A 17704-nucleotide genomic window follows, 5' to 3' on the forward strand; every position below is an offset into this window, starting at 1 on the left:
TAGATAGATTTTAATAAAAAGAAGATATTCAGAACTCTAAAACTAATGCAAATATTGCTTATTTTACGAGAGCAAAGACAATATGTATTGTTGCACAAAAAAAATATCACTTTACAATCTATCTTTCTAAATACTTTTCTATTCGCCTAAAGTTTCTGCAAAGTGTCAAATTGTAAATGATATAAATGTTTTTTAAGGATAACTCATTTAACATACAAGATAGATCAAATAGCCTGAATGTTGATAAAAATACGACGAAAATGGATTTCGGTCAAAGACAAATACAAAAAAAAGACTAATAGCTTTTACAAACGTCCATACTTCCATTTTTTCATGAAATAGAAACCAAAGTGCATAGTTCATAAGGTCTATAATACGCCATCTTTAGCTAAACGATAATTCTTCCTTTGGGTCAGATCACTATAAAGTCAGCCTCATAAGAGTGAAAGAATATGTCAGCGCAATTTGTTCCCATTGGAAAATGTTCGTTTGTTGAACAACGCCTCAATCACACAGAACAAATATGATTTAAAAACAAAAAAAAAACCAACAGCTTCTTCGATATATTTGAAAGATGATTTGAAATTGTTTTTTTTACAAAGTATGAGGAATCTATACCAAATACCATATATTGGTATCTCGTTAAGCCGTCCTATTTTAGTAACAACTGTGTATTATGTTTTTAAGTCGGGATTTTAACTGAGTATGGGGAATAGAAGTGAAATAGATGGGAGGCTTAGACAATCGTATAACCTACTTTTGAACATTTTATTTCAAGTGAAAGTTTACGATACTATCTTAAAGCCGTTCAAAAAGATAAGAAACATTTTCGAAAACTATTTACCTCTTTTATTGTTCAATATTTAATTTGATTATAATCTTAGCAATTAGACCTTTAAATATTTCTTTTATATATCCGATTGTCTGTATTTGTTATGCAGTAATTGAGAAATAGATTGATATGATTTTCATTCCTTTGAAAGTACCTTCCACTTGCACCAACAGAAGGATCGTTTATGCCTGTCGTGGATGATTATTATCTAAGTAAAAGTCCTGATAAGTCCCTCCAATGTCAACCAGCACATGGGGAGTCAGTATTGATTGCAATGGCAAGAGATGAAGGCTTTCCTCTTTGTAAGTATAAATTCTATTTAACAAGTTCAATATATATATATATAAAATCGTCTAAATAATAGTCAACAATCATTCTTACGGGGTGATGGATCGTTAAAAACGATGCGAAACATAACAATAAATAAAATAAACGTCTAAATATGTTTAACATCACCAGAAGATGGTAAAATTTAAATTGAATATTTCGGATAACAGATATCCTTCCTCAGCATAAAACTCATAAAACTATATGAGCATAAAACTCACAAAATTAACGAGCATAAAACTCACAAAGTTCAAGATCAAAATAGATTCAGAAGCTGAATAGCGTGCGCTATGGGTGATTGTACCTTTATCAAAGGCTCACATAAGCAACTGATGAGGAGCCTGAATGAAAATAACAAAGAGAGTCTTTTTATCAAAGTTACAATTAACTGTGGAAGACAATTTAAAAACAATAAAAAGATCAAATATAGTAGTACGGCGTATTGATGTATAGCAAGTAGTGATGGAATTAACGAGAAAAAATAATTCATTTTTAGGTCTTGGATCTAAGGCTGGTACAGCACTACTTGCTATACATCAATACGCTAATATATATGAAACTTTTACTAAATCTTTTTTTATGTATTCCCGTTACTTTATATTTTGATCCAAATCATTAGTAATGATTTCATGTTAGGAAAAAAAGCATGTACTTTGTCATGTTGGAATATCGGCGACACGGGATCCTTTTTCTTATCATAATATATCGTCATATTTTCCTTTATCAAATGTTATATACCTTTACTTTAATCGATCTCCAAAAATGCAATGTGATCTACATGCTCAGTAACAGAATGCAAGGTTGAAGTAGATCATACTATCGCGATTTTGTTTTTGTTAAAACGATTAATTGTTTATTTAAAAAAAAACTATTTCAAGGCATTTCAATTGTTTATGAAACTGCGGATAAGGTCACTGCGGTAATAAAGCCATTATTTTGTGATTTTGATTTTGTTTTTACAAATAGATAATATGAAACTAAAGTACATAAATTCCGTGCAGATTAAAACTAATTTTTGTACACATGTATATCATTTATGACATTTTCATTTGTTTACAGACCAAAAGTTTACTTTTGAATGTAAGTATACTTCTTTAATTTTCTTATTTTTATATGATATAACAAAGCACAACAAAATCATTCAATACCCTTGGTTTAAGATACATATACCAATATTATCTCATCCTATGCTGTCACTTGGCATCTACTGTCGTCTGTAAACTTCTACGAAAATTTTTGAAAATCTTTTTCTTTGTAACCACAATCTGATGAAGAAGACATTTGGCCACAATCTTCTTTAGAGTATCTTTTTTTTAAAATTATAAAATACAAGTTCATGGTGGTAGCAGAATGGCCGCCATTGGGATAAATTGTTTTACGCCGTCTTTATCTTTAAGACTTGAAAAGATAGTGTGAATTTGAAATCACATTTCAGATGCAAAATTGCGTGATCTGCAATTACTCATTTACTTTTGTTACTTTGTATGTATGATTTTAGTTACTTTATGTTCTTTGTTGTGTATGTCTGTTTTCCATGTTTGGTCTTTGTCCCTGGATAACATTCTTTTGATTACCGCTATAACCTTGGTTCCCTTGATAACTCTTTCATTATTAAGTCAATTTTGTGTGTGGTCTCTTTGTTAGAAATATTGCCCTTGATAGGTGAAAAATGCACGTTTTGCAGTCATTAGCCAATATCGTGAAAACCGTGATATGTAAAACAAATTTTCAATTAATGATTATTTTTTTTACAAAAGGACCTATTTAAGTTTTCATTGGGTCGAAGTTCTAAGACGTTTCTTTATAGTGATTGCCCTTTGTAGGCAAAATGAACCAGGTGAGCGAGTCAGATTCATTGTATTTTTCTGATGCATAACGAAGAAGGTAGAGACAAAATAATTTGCAAAGTTCTTTGTTAAGCATTTACTTTTTTTACAATTTTGTACTTTATTTCGTTTTTGTGCATCTCACTAAACAGATATCAATCAATCATTTATATGTATTTTGTTTTTGACAGCATTTGATACTGGATTAGAATCGATTGGTATGTACAATATTTCGTTTGTTATTACATAAATTTGAAACCTTAAACGATTTCATCTGAATAAAAAAAGCATTCTCTGTAGTCTCTGTTATCGAATCAGTTTTTTGTTTGCAAAGATAAAACAAGCATTACTAAACGTATCCTTAACTAGGTACTGCAGCTAGAAAATCTTTTTTTCTGCTGAAATAGTGGAATATTGTTTAACGAATTATTACCTGTTCTAATGTTGTTAATTCTAGTTCAAAGAAAAGTACATATTATCATATTAATAATTGTCGTGTCCATCTCCAGAATGCTAATGCAGGTTATAGCGGTAATCAAGGATGTAATCCAGGGACAAAGATCAGACATGGAAAACAGACATACACAACAAAGAACATTAAGTAACTAAAATCATACATACAAAGTAACAAAAGCAAATGAGCAACTCGGACTTCACTAAAAACTGGGATCATGGACCAGGTGCACTGGTAGGGTAAGCGTCCTCTGTTTTTCGGGAAACACCCGCCGAGTTGCTCATACAAAGTCAAGTCCGGGGTAGACAAACGAGGAAAGGAGAACTATGACCCGTTGAATAAATCAGTTTTCATGGCGTATATGGATACACCGTAACGATCCACGAGTTCATGATGACGACCATAAAACTTCTCTAGTGATGACTTCAATCTTGTAGCAACATAACCCTGTTTCAGAAGCTATTTGTTAGAGTTCTAGCGCGAAAATTCGATAGCACTAAAACAGACCTTATTCCTTTAATGACACTTTTTAGAAATTCTCGGTGCTGCATTGTTATCGTAGAATAAATAGTTTTGACGGCCAACGAAGACGATTGCTAGTTTGAATGTCAATTAAGTTCATGGAAGATATGATAAGTTATACAACATCAAAGATACATAACGTTACAATAGAAATGCCTTTACCGCGAATGAATTGAACTTCTAAACTATCTGATGAAATACACTTTCATTTATGTGTTGTCACTTTTATATTACTTGCTGTGATTTAATGATTACATGTGGGCATTCTATGTTAACGTCATGTAGTAACGTCTTTACGTCTTGTCGTTTTGTCTTTACTTTCTTCCATTTTCACTTTACGTTCTGTTATTTCGTCTTTACGTTCTCTCGTATTTTGAGCTAGGGCTCGAGGACTTGTAAAATCCTCTAAAAAAGACATGGTGAGTCCAGATATTAATGGGAAGCTTTCAATTTACGACATGGAATCCTTAAGCGTAAAAGGACAGCGAGTACTTCCTTTGGAATGTCAAGTATTTCTAATCTTATTAACTATAATGAGAATCTTTTGAATTAATTTCATTTCAGCTATTCAGTGACTTTTCATTTCATTTATAATAGAGGTTAAAACTATTTCATTTTCTTGTGGTCAATATTTCGATTTTTTTTCTGATTTAATTTTTTTCCACGCCAAAAGAATGCACTAGAATGAATTAAGTCGACAGATTCTCATACTTAATTATGATCTCAACGGTTATTTAAATTTATTTTAACACAGTCCAGTCTATTTTCTTGTTAACTCCATCACCTTCACTCTTTGCAGCGTGTGGTTTTAGTGTCTCTATGTTGTCACTGAATACGTTTACTTCAAACTGGTAAAATTTTTAATAAGTCTTGATGCCACACCATTGCGAGGATCCAGTATGGGTGACCTCACTAGTCTTAGTGTTTTACCATATATGGGTTTGTCTATCAGGGTTTAAGTCCAATTCACTTTTGATCCTTCATCTATGTACCATATCGCTTGTTTATATCACCTTGAAATCGTAAATACAAATATAGGAGATGTGGTAAGATTGCAAGTGAGACAGTCATTTACCAATACCAACTTCTAAAGGTCATCATATGGTCTTCAATGATAAATAAACCCATAGTGTTTTTGTTGTCCCGGACAATGTTTACATTCAATAAGTAAAGTTCGTTCCCGCCACAAATGCTATAGCATTATAGGAAATCATGGTAGGAAATGCAGATTCTCGGCTCAAAAATCGACGGAAAGCTACATATTGTAGGAAAGATTCTTGAGAAAGGCCGTTTACATATTCGAGCTGCAAGAGTCGTGTGCAGGAGCAGGTGAAAAGACAAACTCCTTATTTGTCTTAGATCTGATGTTCATTAAACCATTGAAATCTACTCATGTTACAGTAAATTAAACAGTCATGAACTATATCTGCTGGTAATTGGGGTGGATCAGGGAAGTTGCACGGTGTTCTAACGGGGAAGTTACTGGTATCGAATTATATTGTGCCAATATTTTCAACTCCTGATGGAAATTCCTTGTGGGTGCATCTTAAATGATGAGATCAATTAGTGTATCCTTTGTAGGATGAAGAATCTGAAATTTGTTCCAAATCGAATAATATTGCTTACATTTATGTACAAACGTAGATCCTTCACTAAATTGTGCATTTTTTTATCTTAATTTCAGAATAATCCATAAATCGGTAAAATTTCTTTACTAATCGTACTGCGGTGTCATTTATTACATTCATGGAGAATACTTCTATCAGCTTATCTTGATCATTGCAAATTCTTAAATATTTAAGTACATACGGACTAACACGGTGTTGCTTCTGATTGGACAAAATTTTGAGTGGTTTGTATTGTTTTTAGGCATGTCGTTTTTTATTGGTTGGACTCCTCCATACCCGCTAAAGTAAGAAAATGTTTTATTAACAGTCTATGTAGGCCAATATTGCTGGTTTGTATTCCACAATGGTCCGTGATTCTATATGACTCAAGTTTTCAATTTGTTGAACTGTATACCATTGGATAATAAATCTACCGGGTAACAGTGGGTCGGACAATATCGCTAATCGAAATGACAAGTTTTCCCCTTGATTTATTGCACTCTGTTTCTTAGGAAAGCTGCCTGTGATTTATCCGTTTTGATCAACTCAACACAATGAGACTGTCACTCTAAAGAAATGTGTGATTGACGGCTATGTTTTTTTCAATTGTTGTATTGCTGTTGTCCTGTTATGGTGTATTATAATTCGAGTTTCGGTATGATCAACTTCTTTGACGGTGCAACTTGGTTTAAGACATCATCGTATATTCTTAGTTTCTCGTACAAATTAGGCACATGCACCGTTATCCGTAATACTTGTGTTTGTGGAAATGAGTGGTTGTTCATTGTCTTTTTAACTCATAGTTCTGTTTAGGCAGCTTCGTTGGAAGTCTAATTTCACATTTTTTGCAATGTAATTTCGTATTTCAGGCGTACTAACTTTGTAATCACAGGTGATTTTAGACTCCCAGATTGACTACGAAAATTTTTGAAAATCTTTTTCTTTGTAACCACAATCTGATGAAGGAGACATTTGGCCACAATCTTCTTTAGAGTATCTTTTTTTTTAAATTATAAAATACAAGTTCATGTTGGTAGCAGAATGGCCGCCATTGGGATAAATTGTTTTACGCCGTCTTTATTTTAAGACTTGAAAAGATAGTGTGAATTTGAAATCACATTTCAGATGCAAAATTGCGTGATCTGCAATTACTCATTTACTTTTGTTACTTTGTATGTATGATTTTAGTTACTTTATGTTCTTTGTTGTGTATGTCTGTTTTCCATGTTTGGTATTTGTCCCTGGATAACATTCTTTTGATTACCGCTATAACCTTGGTTCCCTTGATAACTCTTTCATTATTAAGTCAATTTTGTGTGTGGTCTCTTTGTTAGAAATATTGCCCTTGATAGGTGAAAAATGCTCGTTTTGCAGTCATTAGCCAATATCGTGAAAACCGTGATATGTAAAACAAATTTTCAATTAATGATTATTTTTTTTTACAAAAGGACCTTTTTAAGTTTTCATTGGGTCGAAGTTCTAAGACGTTTCTTTATAGTGATTGCCCTTTGTAGGCAACATGAATCAGGTGAGCGAGTCAGATTCATTGTATTTTTCTGATGCATAACGAAGAAGGTAGAGACAAAATAATTTGCAAAGTTCTTTGTTAAGCATTTACTTTTTTTACAATTTTGTACTTTATTTCGTTTTTGTGCATCTCACTAAACAGATATCAATCAATCATTTATATGTATTTTGTTTTTGACAGCATTTGATACTGGATTAGAATCGATTGGTATGTACAATATTTCGTTTGTTATTACAAAAATTTGAAACCTTAAACGATTTCATCTGAATAAAAAAAGCATTCTCTGTAGTCTCTGTTATCGAATCAGTTTTTTGTTTGCAAAGATAAAACAAGCATTACTAAACGTATCCTTAACTAGGTACTGCAGCTAGAAAATCTTTTTTCTGCTGAAATAGTGGAATATTGTTTAACAAATTATTACCTGTTCTAATGTTGTTAATTCTAGTTCAAAGAAAAGTACATATTATCATATTAATAATTGTCGTGTCCATCTCCAGAATGCTAATGCAGGTTATAGCGGTAATCAAGGATGTAATCCAGGGACAAAGATCAGACATGGAAAACAGACATACACAACAAAGAACATTAAGTAACTAAAATCATACATACAAAGTAACAAAAGCAAATGAGCAACTCGGACTTCACTAAAAACTGGGATCATGGACCAGGTGCACTGGTAGGGTAAGCGTCCTCTGTTTTTCGGGAAACACCCGCCGAGTTGCTCATACAAAGTCAAGTCCGGGGTAGACAAACGAGGAAAGGAGAACTATGACCCGTTGAATAAATCAGTTTTTATGGCGTATATGGATACACCGTAACGATCCACGAGTTCATGATGACAACCATAAAACTTCTCTAGTGATGACTTCAATCTTGTAGCAACATAACCCTGTTTCAGAAGCTATTTGTTAGAGTTCTAGCGCGAAAATTCGAAAGCACTAAAACAGACCTTATTCCTTTAATGACACTTTTTAGAAATTCTCGGTGCTGCATTGTTATCGTAGAATAAATAGTTTTGACGGCCAATGAAGACGATTGCTAGTTTGAATGTCAATTAAGTTCATGGAAGATATGATAAGTTATACAACATCAAAGATACATAACGTTACAATAGAAATGCCTTTACCGCGAACGAATTGAACTTCTAAAATATCTGATGAAATACACTTTCATTTATGTGTTGTCACTTTTATATTACTTGCTGTGATTTAATGATTACATGTGGGCATTCTATGTTAACGTCATGTAGTAGCGTCTTTACGTCTTGTCGTTTTGTATTTATTTTCTTCCATTTTCACTTTACGTTCTGTTATTTCGTCTTTACGTTCTCTCATATTTTGAGCTAGGGCTCGAGGACTTGTAAAATCCTCTAAAAAAGACATGGTGAGTCCAGATATTAATGGGAAGCTTTCAATTTACGACATGGAATCCTTAAGCGTAAAAGGACAGCGAGTACTTCCTTTGGAATGTCAAGTATTTCTAATCTTATTAACTATAATGAGAATCTTTTGACTTAATTTCATTTCAGCTATTCAGTGACTTTTCATTTCATTTATAATAGAGGTTAAAACTATTTCATTTTCTTGTGGTCAATATTTCGATTTTTTTTCTGATTTAATTTTTTTCCACGCCCAAAGAATGCACTAGAATGAATTAAGTCGACAGATTCTCATACTTAATTATGATCTCAACGGTTATTTAAATTTATTTTAACACAGTCCAGTCTATTTTCTTGTTAACTCCATCACCTTCACTCTTTGCAGCGTGTGGTTTTAGTGTCTCTATGTTGTCACTGAATACGTTTACTTCAAACTGGTAAAATTTTTAATAAGTCTTGATGCCACACCATTGCGAGGATCCAGTATGGGTGACCTCACTAGTCTTAGTGTTTTACCATATATGGGTTTGTCTATCAGGGTTTAAGTCCAATTCACTTTTGATCCTTCATCTATGTACCATATCGCTTGTTTATATCACCTTAAAATCGTAAATACAAATATAGGAGATGTGGTAAGATTGCAAGTGAGACAGTCATTTACCAATACCAACTTCTAAAGGTCATCATATGGTCTTCAATGATAAATAAACCCATAGTGTTTTTGTTGTCCCGGACAATGTTTACATTCAATAAGTAAAGTTCGTTCCCGCCACAAATGCTATAGCATTATAGGAAATCATGGTAGGAAATGCAGATTCTCGGCTCAAAAATCGACGGAAAGCTACATATTGTAGGAAAGATTCTTGAGAAAGGTCGTTTACATATTCGAGCTGCAAGAGTCGTGTGCAGGAGCAGGTGAAAAGACAAACTCCTTATTTGTCTTAGATCTGATGTTCATTAAACCATTGAAATCTACTCATGTTACAGTAAATTAAACAGTCATGAACTATATCTGCTGGTAATTGGGGTGGATCAGGGAAGTTGCACGGTGTTCTAACGGGGAAGTTACTGGTATCGAATTATATTGTGCCAATATTTTCAACTCCTGATGGAAATTCCTTGTGTGTGCATCTTAAATGATGAGATCGATTAGTGTATCCTTTGTAGGATGAAGAATCTGAAATTTGTTCCAAATCGAATAATATTGCTTACATTTAGGTACAAACGTAGATCCTTCACTAAATTGTGCATTTTTTTATCTTAATTTCAGAATAATCCATAAATCGGTAAAATTTCTTTACTAATCGTACTGCGGTGTCATTTATTACATTCATGGAGAGTACTTCTATCAGCTTATCTTGATCATTGCAAATTCTTAAATATTTAAGTACATACGGACTAACACGGTGTTGCTTCTGATTGGACAAAATTTTGAGTGGTTTGTATTGTTTTTAGGCATGTCGTTTTTTATTGGTTGGACTCCTCCATACCCGCTAAAGTAAGAAAATGTTTTATTAACAGTCTATGTAGGCCAATATTGCTGGTTTGTATTCCACAATGGTCCGTGATTCCATATGACTCAAGTTTTCAATTTGTTGAACTGTATACCATTGGATAATAAATCTACCGGGTAACAGTGGGTCGGACAATATCGCTAATCGAAATGACAAGTTTTCCCCTTGATTTATTGCACTCTGTTTCTTAGGAAAGCTGCCTGTGATTTATCCGTTTTGATCAACTCAACACAATGAGACTGTCACTCTAAAGAAATGTGTGATTGACGGCTATGTTTTTTTCAATTGTTGTATTGCTGTTGTCCTGTTATGGTGTATTATAATTCGAGTTTCGGTATGATCAACTTCTTTGACGGTGCAACTTGGTTTAAGACATCATCGTATATTCTTAGTTTCTCGTACAAATTAGGCACATGCACCGTTATCCGTAATACTTGTGTTTGTGGAAATGAGTGGTTGTTCATTGTCTTTTTAACTCATAGTTCTGTTTAGGCAGCTTCGTTGGAAGTCTAATTTCACATTTTTTGCAATGTAATTTCGTATTTCAGGCGTACTAACTTTGTAATCACAGGTGATTTTAGACTCCCAGATTGACTGCATCAACATTTTACTTCTAACCGTGACTTGGCGTTGTCACCCTAACGGAACGTACACCTTTAAATATTGTCTCATTATATTAAAATTTGTTGCAATAGCATCTTTGTTTCGGCATTTGAAATCTGTTTATGAAAAAAAGTGACTGTGTCAAATGGGTGTTCAATCTCATGCCAAATATTGATACTAGATATGCATTGTCCAGTACATTCTCAGATTTGTCTAGCGTCTAATATAATTTGAAGCTATGAACGCATATTTAAACCTACTTTTGCAAAATATTATCTTGGAGATTCATAGTGCTGAATCACTTGATATTCTTAATTGAAGCCTAATATAAAATTGTCTGTCTACAGATCAGCAGTGTACCGAGTGAAATGCAGCATTGTTTGTAAATTATGTTGATTTTGAGAAGGCACTTGATTCCATCCATAGAGATGGCATCTGGTCCATCAAAGAGTGCTATGGCATACCAGACCAGTTAATGGATGGTAAAACTACTGTACGAAACTTTCAAATGCACAGTATCAGTAGAGGGCGAATAATCAGAATGAAAACAGCAACAGAAAGGGAACAAAGAGGAATAAGAAGGAACTCCACAACAAAACTGGAAGATATCTAGACTTTGATGATGATCTGGATCTGTTATCATTAAAATACGGGATAAACAAAGCAAGACACAAAGACTGCATGTGAATGCAAACCATATTGGCCTCAAGATCAACACCGTGATAACTCCTCGCGAGTCTTACATTATCTAGTTTTGTGTTATTTCTTTCAGTGTTTGCATGTTTGTTTAGAGGTTCATTCAATATATTGTGGTGTCTAATGCAATTGAAACAAAGGTGGATTTTTTTATAATAGTTAATCGCAATTTTTAGTCTGTGACGTTCTTGCAGTATACACAATTCTTTTGCTGAGCAGTGCGATTATTTAGAGACTAACTGTTTAAGGTTCGCACTTATAACGAGGTTCGGTATTAGTAACAAATTCAAGAATAGATATGGGCTCACTATAAGGCGTGTTCAAATCATCTCCGGCTTCTAGCATGTTGATTTCATGGAATACGCTTTCGCGTAAGTCTTGTAACTGCCAATCTGTAGATAGATTTATGTTCTTTCGCTAAATTTGTCCACATTTTCCCGGTAATTCGTTCAATATCTCTGATACAAGGAACAAATGGTTTCCGAATTAAGATCCAAAGACTCGAATCTTCATACATAACGTGTGGCAGTAACTACTTTAACTCTGGTGCATGGAATGCCACGAAGTAATCAAAGGAACAAAAATTATCGCAGAAATCACAAGAATGTAATCCAGAAATCAAGACCAGACATGGAAAACAGACACACCAAACAATGAACATAAAATACACAAAATAGCATATACAAAGTAACACAAATAAATTAACCACTCGGACTCCACTAAATACTGGGAGCATGGACCAGGAGCACCGGTAGGCTAAGCGTCCTGTGCTCTCTGGAAACACCCGCCGAATGGCTCATAAAAAGTCAAGCCCAAGGTAAGAGGAAAGGAAAATTATGGCACGTTGAACAAGTCGGTTTTCATGGTGCGATGGGTACACTGTCGCGATCCAAGAGTTCATGATGACGACCTAGAAGCCTAATCGAGAGAAGTCTAGTGCCATACAAAAAGTCTGGAATAGTTACGGAAAGTTCTGGAAACGTATGAGTTGTGATATGAAAATTTCATACACACTGATGGAATGTTGACTCAGATGAAAGAAGGTTGACAATACGGAATGAAATGTCTTCGTGTTTATCGTATTGTTTGACCAATAGTATTTCACCAATATTTAAGTGTAGGTTAAGATATGAGACTAACTTTACAGTGTCTGTACTATCTTTTATCTCTTTTTATCTTTTTATTTTCTTCGGGATAGATGTGATGCATAAAATCCCTTAATTTAGTATTGTTTGACAATAATACGTTATCGATATAGCGGAAACTGAGAATAAAGGATTTAGCTAAACAATGTTGCTTCCTTTGGATCAGATCAGCTACAAAATCAACCTAAAAGAGTGAGGAATATGTCAAGGTCAGCGAGTTGAGGGTTACCTTTTGTTCCCATTGGAAAGTCGACTGTTGTTTGAAAAACGCATCCCTTACACTGGAAAAATATGTTGTCGTTAAATACTTTCAGCATTTTAATAACATCATTTTCGGTATATTTAGAAGATGATTTGAATTTGTTTTTTCAAAGTATGAGGAATCTCTAATACATATTTGTATATAAATGTACCGTCTTTATTGGAGTAACAACGAGGTACCATGTTTTCAGGATCTACATTGAACTAATACCACCAAGGGAGTATATGTAACAAGTGTCGTGGTAGGACTGAAGACCCTCTTAAATGTTTTAAAAGAGGTTTAATGGTATGTTCTGCGGATCCTGCTATGTGTGGTTATTCATATGAATTCTTGTGGAATTTTAGAATCCAGTATACAAACGGTAAATCACAGTCATCGTCTTAGGTAGAGAGGCCATTAAGGATACCACAGATTTATGGATAAAGAGTGCATTCATGTAGCGTTGCTTGATATTGTGATTTTGGCCATATCGCTTTTTATTTAGTAAGTGCATATCCATTGACAATTTGGAGTGCTTAATCATTTAGGAAAGGTTTCGGGTAATTGACACGTTGCTTGTTGGTCAAAGATATTTTACGGTGTACGGCTTATTCATATGGGCTGCCGTTGAAGGTAGGTAAGTAAAGTTTTGGAAGTTTGCTCTTAGTACTACTGAAGGTCGACGCTGTAGGGCAATCGGGATTGAATTTTGTAATGTACTAGGCTGGAATTTGGCGTTTTCTTGGTTCAGTATGGGTTTGAAGACTGATCGTTAGTACTGGTAAAAATATTCACCAATGATTTGAAACTTACGAATGAATTAAATTCCTGCTTTTTCTTTTTTATAGGTTATAAAAGTTCCATGGATTATTTCGCTGAACGCTTCAAAGGATATTACAGCGAGGGCTTTCTAAGTAAGCATTACATTGTTTATTAAATTAAGTATTAGTCTCATTAGCATGTAGTGAACACGATTCCATGAATTTAAATATATTTCTATTTATATTGTCCCCCGATAAGGCTGATGTGGACCAGATATTAGTACCGAACGGCCAATACTTGTAATCTCAATTCCTTTGAAATCGAGGGTCGGATATCTTCAAATTTAGTAACATGTATTTTTATGAAGTATAGATGCATTATATACCGTGATTTTGATTTTGTAATTTCTGTCGAAGTAAGTAGACAGACGAATTCTAACAATACTCAACCATAAAATACCTTATAAACGCAACCCCTCCAAAACCGTGTATTTTTGCACAAATATTAGGATTTGTTGTTTATATCTTTATGTTGATTTAACATTTTTGTCTTTATCATAAGAAAATTCGTGGATCACCTTGAAATTGATTGTGTTTTTTTATTATTTTATTTTATTCGACATATTGTTATGGAGTGTATATGTGCACACTCACCGTCATTTTGATGTGAATCGTAAAATCTTATCAAGGGGATAAATACAATTTATGTACGACTAAAGTAACATTATACATAACATATAAATCTCGTTGGACTGTTTCTTTGTATTAAACTTGTGACTTTTAAATTATTAATGTTGTCTACTGACTAAATCTTTGTCGATAAATTATGAAATTATTTACAGAGCAAGCAGAAAAGGTTTTCTATGAATGGTTAGAAAAGAATACTTCTACATCATCATTACCTCAAGTAAGAAAATGTTAAACTGTAAACTTGTCACACTTTCTTTCATTATATATGTATTTCTAAAATTGAATAATAATTGTCAACTATTTTTCTAATGTACAGTAAATGGATATTAACGAACTTAATTTATTATGTGATGTAATGACTTCTATTAAGTTTAGTTAAAATTCTTTGAACGAAACAGAACTGTTGAATTTATCTAGTTCGTTAAGTTTACTTCAATGGATGAAAGGACAGTTTTGCGTTCAATCAAGTAATCGATAGGAAGATGTAGTAATCTTTTGTAACGGTGCACCTGGTCCATGCTCCATTTTAGTGAAATCCTGGTTGCTCATTTACAATTGTTACTTTGTTTGTACTTTTTATGGTTATTTTATGTTCCTTGTTGTGTGTGTCTTTTTTCTATGTATAGTCTATTTCCCTGAATTACATTTTTTTTTTATTTTTGCACGAATCTTGGTTCTCTCTAATTCTGTGCCCAGTTTCATAAAAAAAGAATCTCAAACTGAGATTTTCCTTTTCTAACTAAAAATTCGACCAATCAGGTCACTTGAAATTGAAGATTTGTTGAAAAAATCAGGGTTAGAGGAAATTCTTAATTTGCGATTTTATGAAACCCAGTCCTGAAGTATATTGTTTTTCGCATAAAATCATAAGTTATTTGAAAAAGCCTTGTTTTATATAAATGAAATTATGATAGTTTAACGATAGCTGATCGAGATTGAATCGCAATCAAAATATTGACAAGGACTGTATGTCTGTTCTCCATGTCTAGTCTTTGTCCCTGATACGCTAGAACCTTGGTTCCCGTGATTACTCTACTGAACAGATGACAGAAAATATATAATTCATTGGAACACAATTGAATGCGTAATTGTTTTTTTTTCTATACTATTGATATAATATGTAATAATGCAACGTGTTTCCAAGTTAATTGTTAATTCATTTTCTTACAGTTCCTTTATTTTGTTCCTCGGAACAGTTTTGAATAACATTCTTTAAAGTGAATTCCTATCTTGCGTTTTATTTATCTTTAATACATAGTACTTTGTTTTAAAAACAACTAAAATAACTACGTTTTATAATTTAAATATAATTGAACTAGTTAAACTTATTCCGTTTTATTTTATTTGAACACTAAGTTCGATATAAGTACATCATGGTTCTTTGTGGAATTCAACGATTTCGCACTTGGTGACGGGACCTCTTATTGACTCCTGTCGGTGAGCTGCATCATAGTTGCTAGACTGTTACCTGATTATGCTCATTTGCAAAATGACAAGTGCCGCTGGTGGAGCAGAACATGCTAACTCTTTCGGAGCACCTAATGTCATTCGTTTTTTGTGGGAGCTGATATTGCTAGTGCTTTTGTTTTTTCGTTTTGTTTATGTTTTTGTTTGTTTGTTTGTTTGTTTGTTGTTTTGTTTTTTTGGTTGTTTTTTTTTTGTTTTGTTTTGTTTTGTTTTTTTTTTTTGGGGGGGGGGGTTATTTGTGACGTCTTGCTTTTGTTATCTTCAGTTTTTAGGTGTAATCTATTTTATTCGGTTCTCTAAATTGCGTTCACATTGTGAAGATTGTTTTTTTTTTTTTTTTTAATTTCGATTCATTTGAATTATCTCACTTCTGAATCTTAGGTATTTGTTTGCCGATATTTGAGTTTATTTAATAAAAAAAGCAGCTTATTGAGCAATATTTTACAAACGTAATACTAAATTGTTAGTCTGTCTATTCTACTAATTGTGAATCTTCTTTATGGTTTGGTCGTTAATTCGTAGCATGCATATTCTAAAATTATACTACAAATAATATGAAACTCAAAACTTTTGAAAAAGAATACTCAGTTTTGTTGCCGGAAGCAGTTTACTAAGCGCAATATTTATCTTTCTTGTAGGCCTTACAAATGCAATCTGATGTAGTTTTCTTTGCCCCAATGGTCAAACTTGCAGATCTGATATCGAGGTGGATTGATAATGTATACTTACTCAGCTTTGAGTATGTTTCCCAAAAATTGACAGGTGCAGATTGGCAAGGTATTTTTCTTTAATCATCTGACAGGAATGAATGTAAAGTAACATTTTAAAGTCATTGTTATTAATACTTAATAAGAGTAAAAATATTTATTGTGATTACGTTTTAAATTTTGTATGACAAGAAACTTTTCTCGAATGCATGTTTAAGGTTAATTTAAAAAATGGCCAAAAAGTTCGGTGGGCTTTTGCTACTGTCTCTAGATACTGGTCACAACCTACAACACAACCAAGAAGGTCAATAAAAACAACTACCTCAGTTGACTCAGTTAAGTGTGCTCACCTCAAGTACAGATGGTCGTAAGTCGATTTCAGACTGAATAATTATACAAAAGACTTTTAGGTTGGTAGTCACTTCTTCCGTGTCGAGCACTCGGAATTCTGGGTGATACAGAAATGATTGGCTAGCTCTGAGTCAGATTGTCCGAGTAGGGTTACACGGGAGTTTTAATTATGTGAGCTAGTACAAGAAAGACTAGACTCGGCTAGTTTGTTTAAACAAATGTTATTTGTAATAAACAAAATGGATCAGATACAAGCAAATTAACTTACTTATGAAGTCTTCTCCTGAAATAATAAGAATTACAATATAAGTATAGGCATACAAAATCACTAGTTTTATTTATGTTTTACAAAGTTAAGACGAAACAGTTACAATATAACTTTAGGTGATGTGGTGAGATGTGATATGATGTGATGTGTACTAATTCAGCTCAAGCAATAATGAACCTTTTAGTGCATTTAACGAAGGAATATACACGGTCCAACACACCCTGATATTGTTTTTCTAATAGATTTTCTGCAAGACCAACAAGTAGATGAAGGTCTTTATTGCATAATTCAAACACCCATTGTAGGTCGCTCATTAGTTTGGTTCTTGCATTGTTATAGAGAGGGCATACAAAAAGGTGATGGTGAACAGTCTCGTACGTATGACTACAATGACACTCGGCGTGTTGGACTTGTACAAAGCAGAGTTTGCTCGTTGGGCTATACCTTATTTTCCTCAAATGCATGAACTCTCTGTCCCATGGTATTAAATAACAGTCAATCAATCAACAGTTAAAAATGAAACAGTAAAAGCCTTTTATGCTGATTTTACAAAAAGTTTTGGTTGTTTTCAGGAATCCCACATGGATGGGATTTATTTTATGTATTCGGAGTACCTTTGGTTGACCATCCTGTACATAACTACACACTTCGAGATGTTGAGACTTCTAAGGCTACAATGCGACTGTTTACTAACTATGTAAAATACGGGTATTAAGTTTGGTATTTTTATTATACTCAATTTTAGAAATGGCCGGTTTGTCGACAAAAAAAACGTTAGAAAACTGTT

At 33.3% G+C, this 17704-nt stretch overlaps 1 protein-coding gene across 7 annotated transcripts in view; it reads left to right on the forward strand.

The window, feature by feature from the left end:
* The window catches only part of LOC148629557 (neuroligin-2-like), a 32319-nt gene that overhangs the window by 13686 nt on the left and 929 nt on the right, over positions 1-17704 (forward strand). For 4 of the 7 annotated variants that reach the window (XM_088553515.1, XM_088553506.1, XM_088553542.1 and 1 more), the window contains 9 exons: positions 984-1134; positions 2219-2239; positions 3177-3203; positions 7277-7303; positions 8439-8564; positions 13522-13587; positions 14277-14341; positions 16230-16368; positions 17490-17625. In XM_088553515.1, coding sequence (XP_088409641.1) covers positions 984-1134; positions 2219-2239; positions 3177-3203; positions 7277-7303; positions 8439-8564; positions 13522-13587; positions 14277-14341; positions 16230-16368; positions 17490-17625 — 758 coding nt within the window. Of the gene's footprint in view, positions 1-983; positions 1135-2218; positions 2240-3176; positions 3204-7276; positions 7304-8438; positions 8565-13521; positions 13588-14276; positions 14342-16229; positions 16369-17222; positions 17292-17489; positions 17626-17704 lie in introns of all 7 variants that reach the window. The other 3 variants (XM_088553532.1, XM_088553521.1, XM_088553526.1) reach the window with 3 other exon arrangements.

This window comes from Perna viridis, chromosome 1 (genome assembly GCF_037379345.1).
Source record: "Perna viridis isolate PV_CMFRI_1.1 ecotype Kerala chromosome 1, ASM3737934v1, whole genome shotgun sequence".
NCBI lineage: Eukaryota > Metazoa > Mollusca > Bivalvia > Mytilida > Mytilidae > Perna > Perna viridis.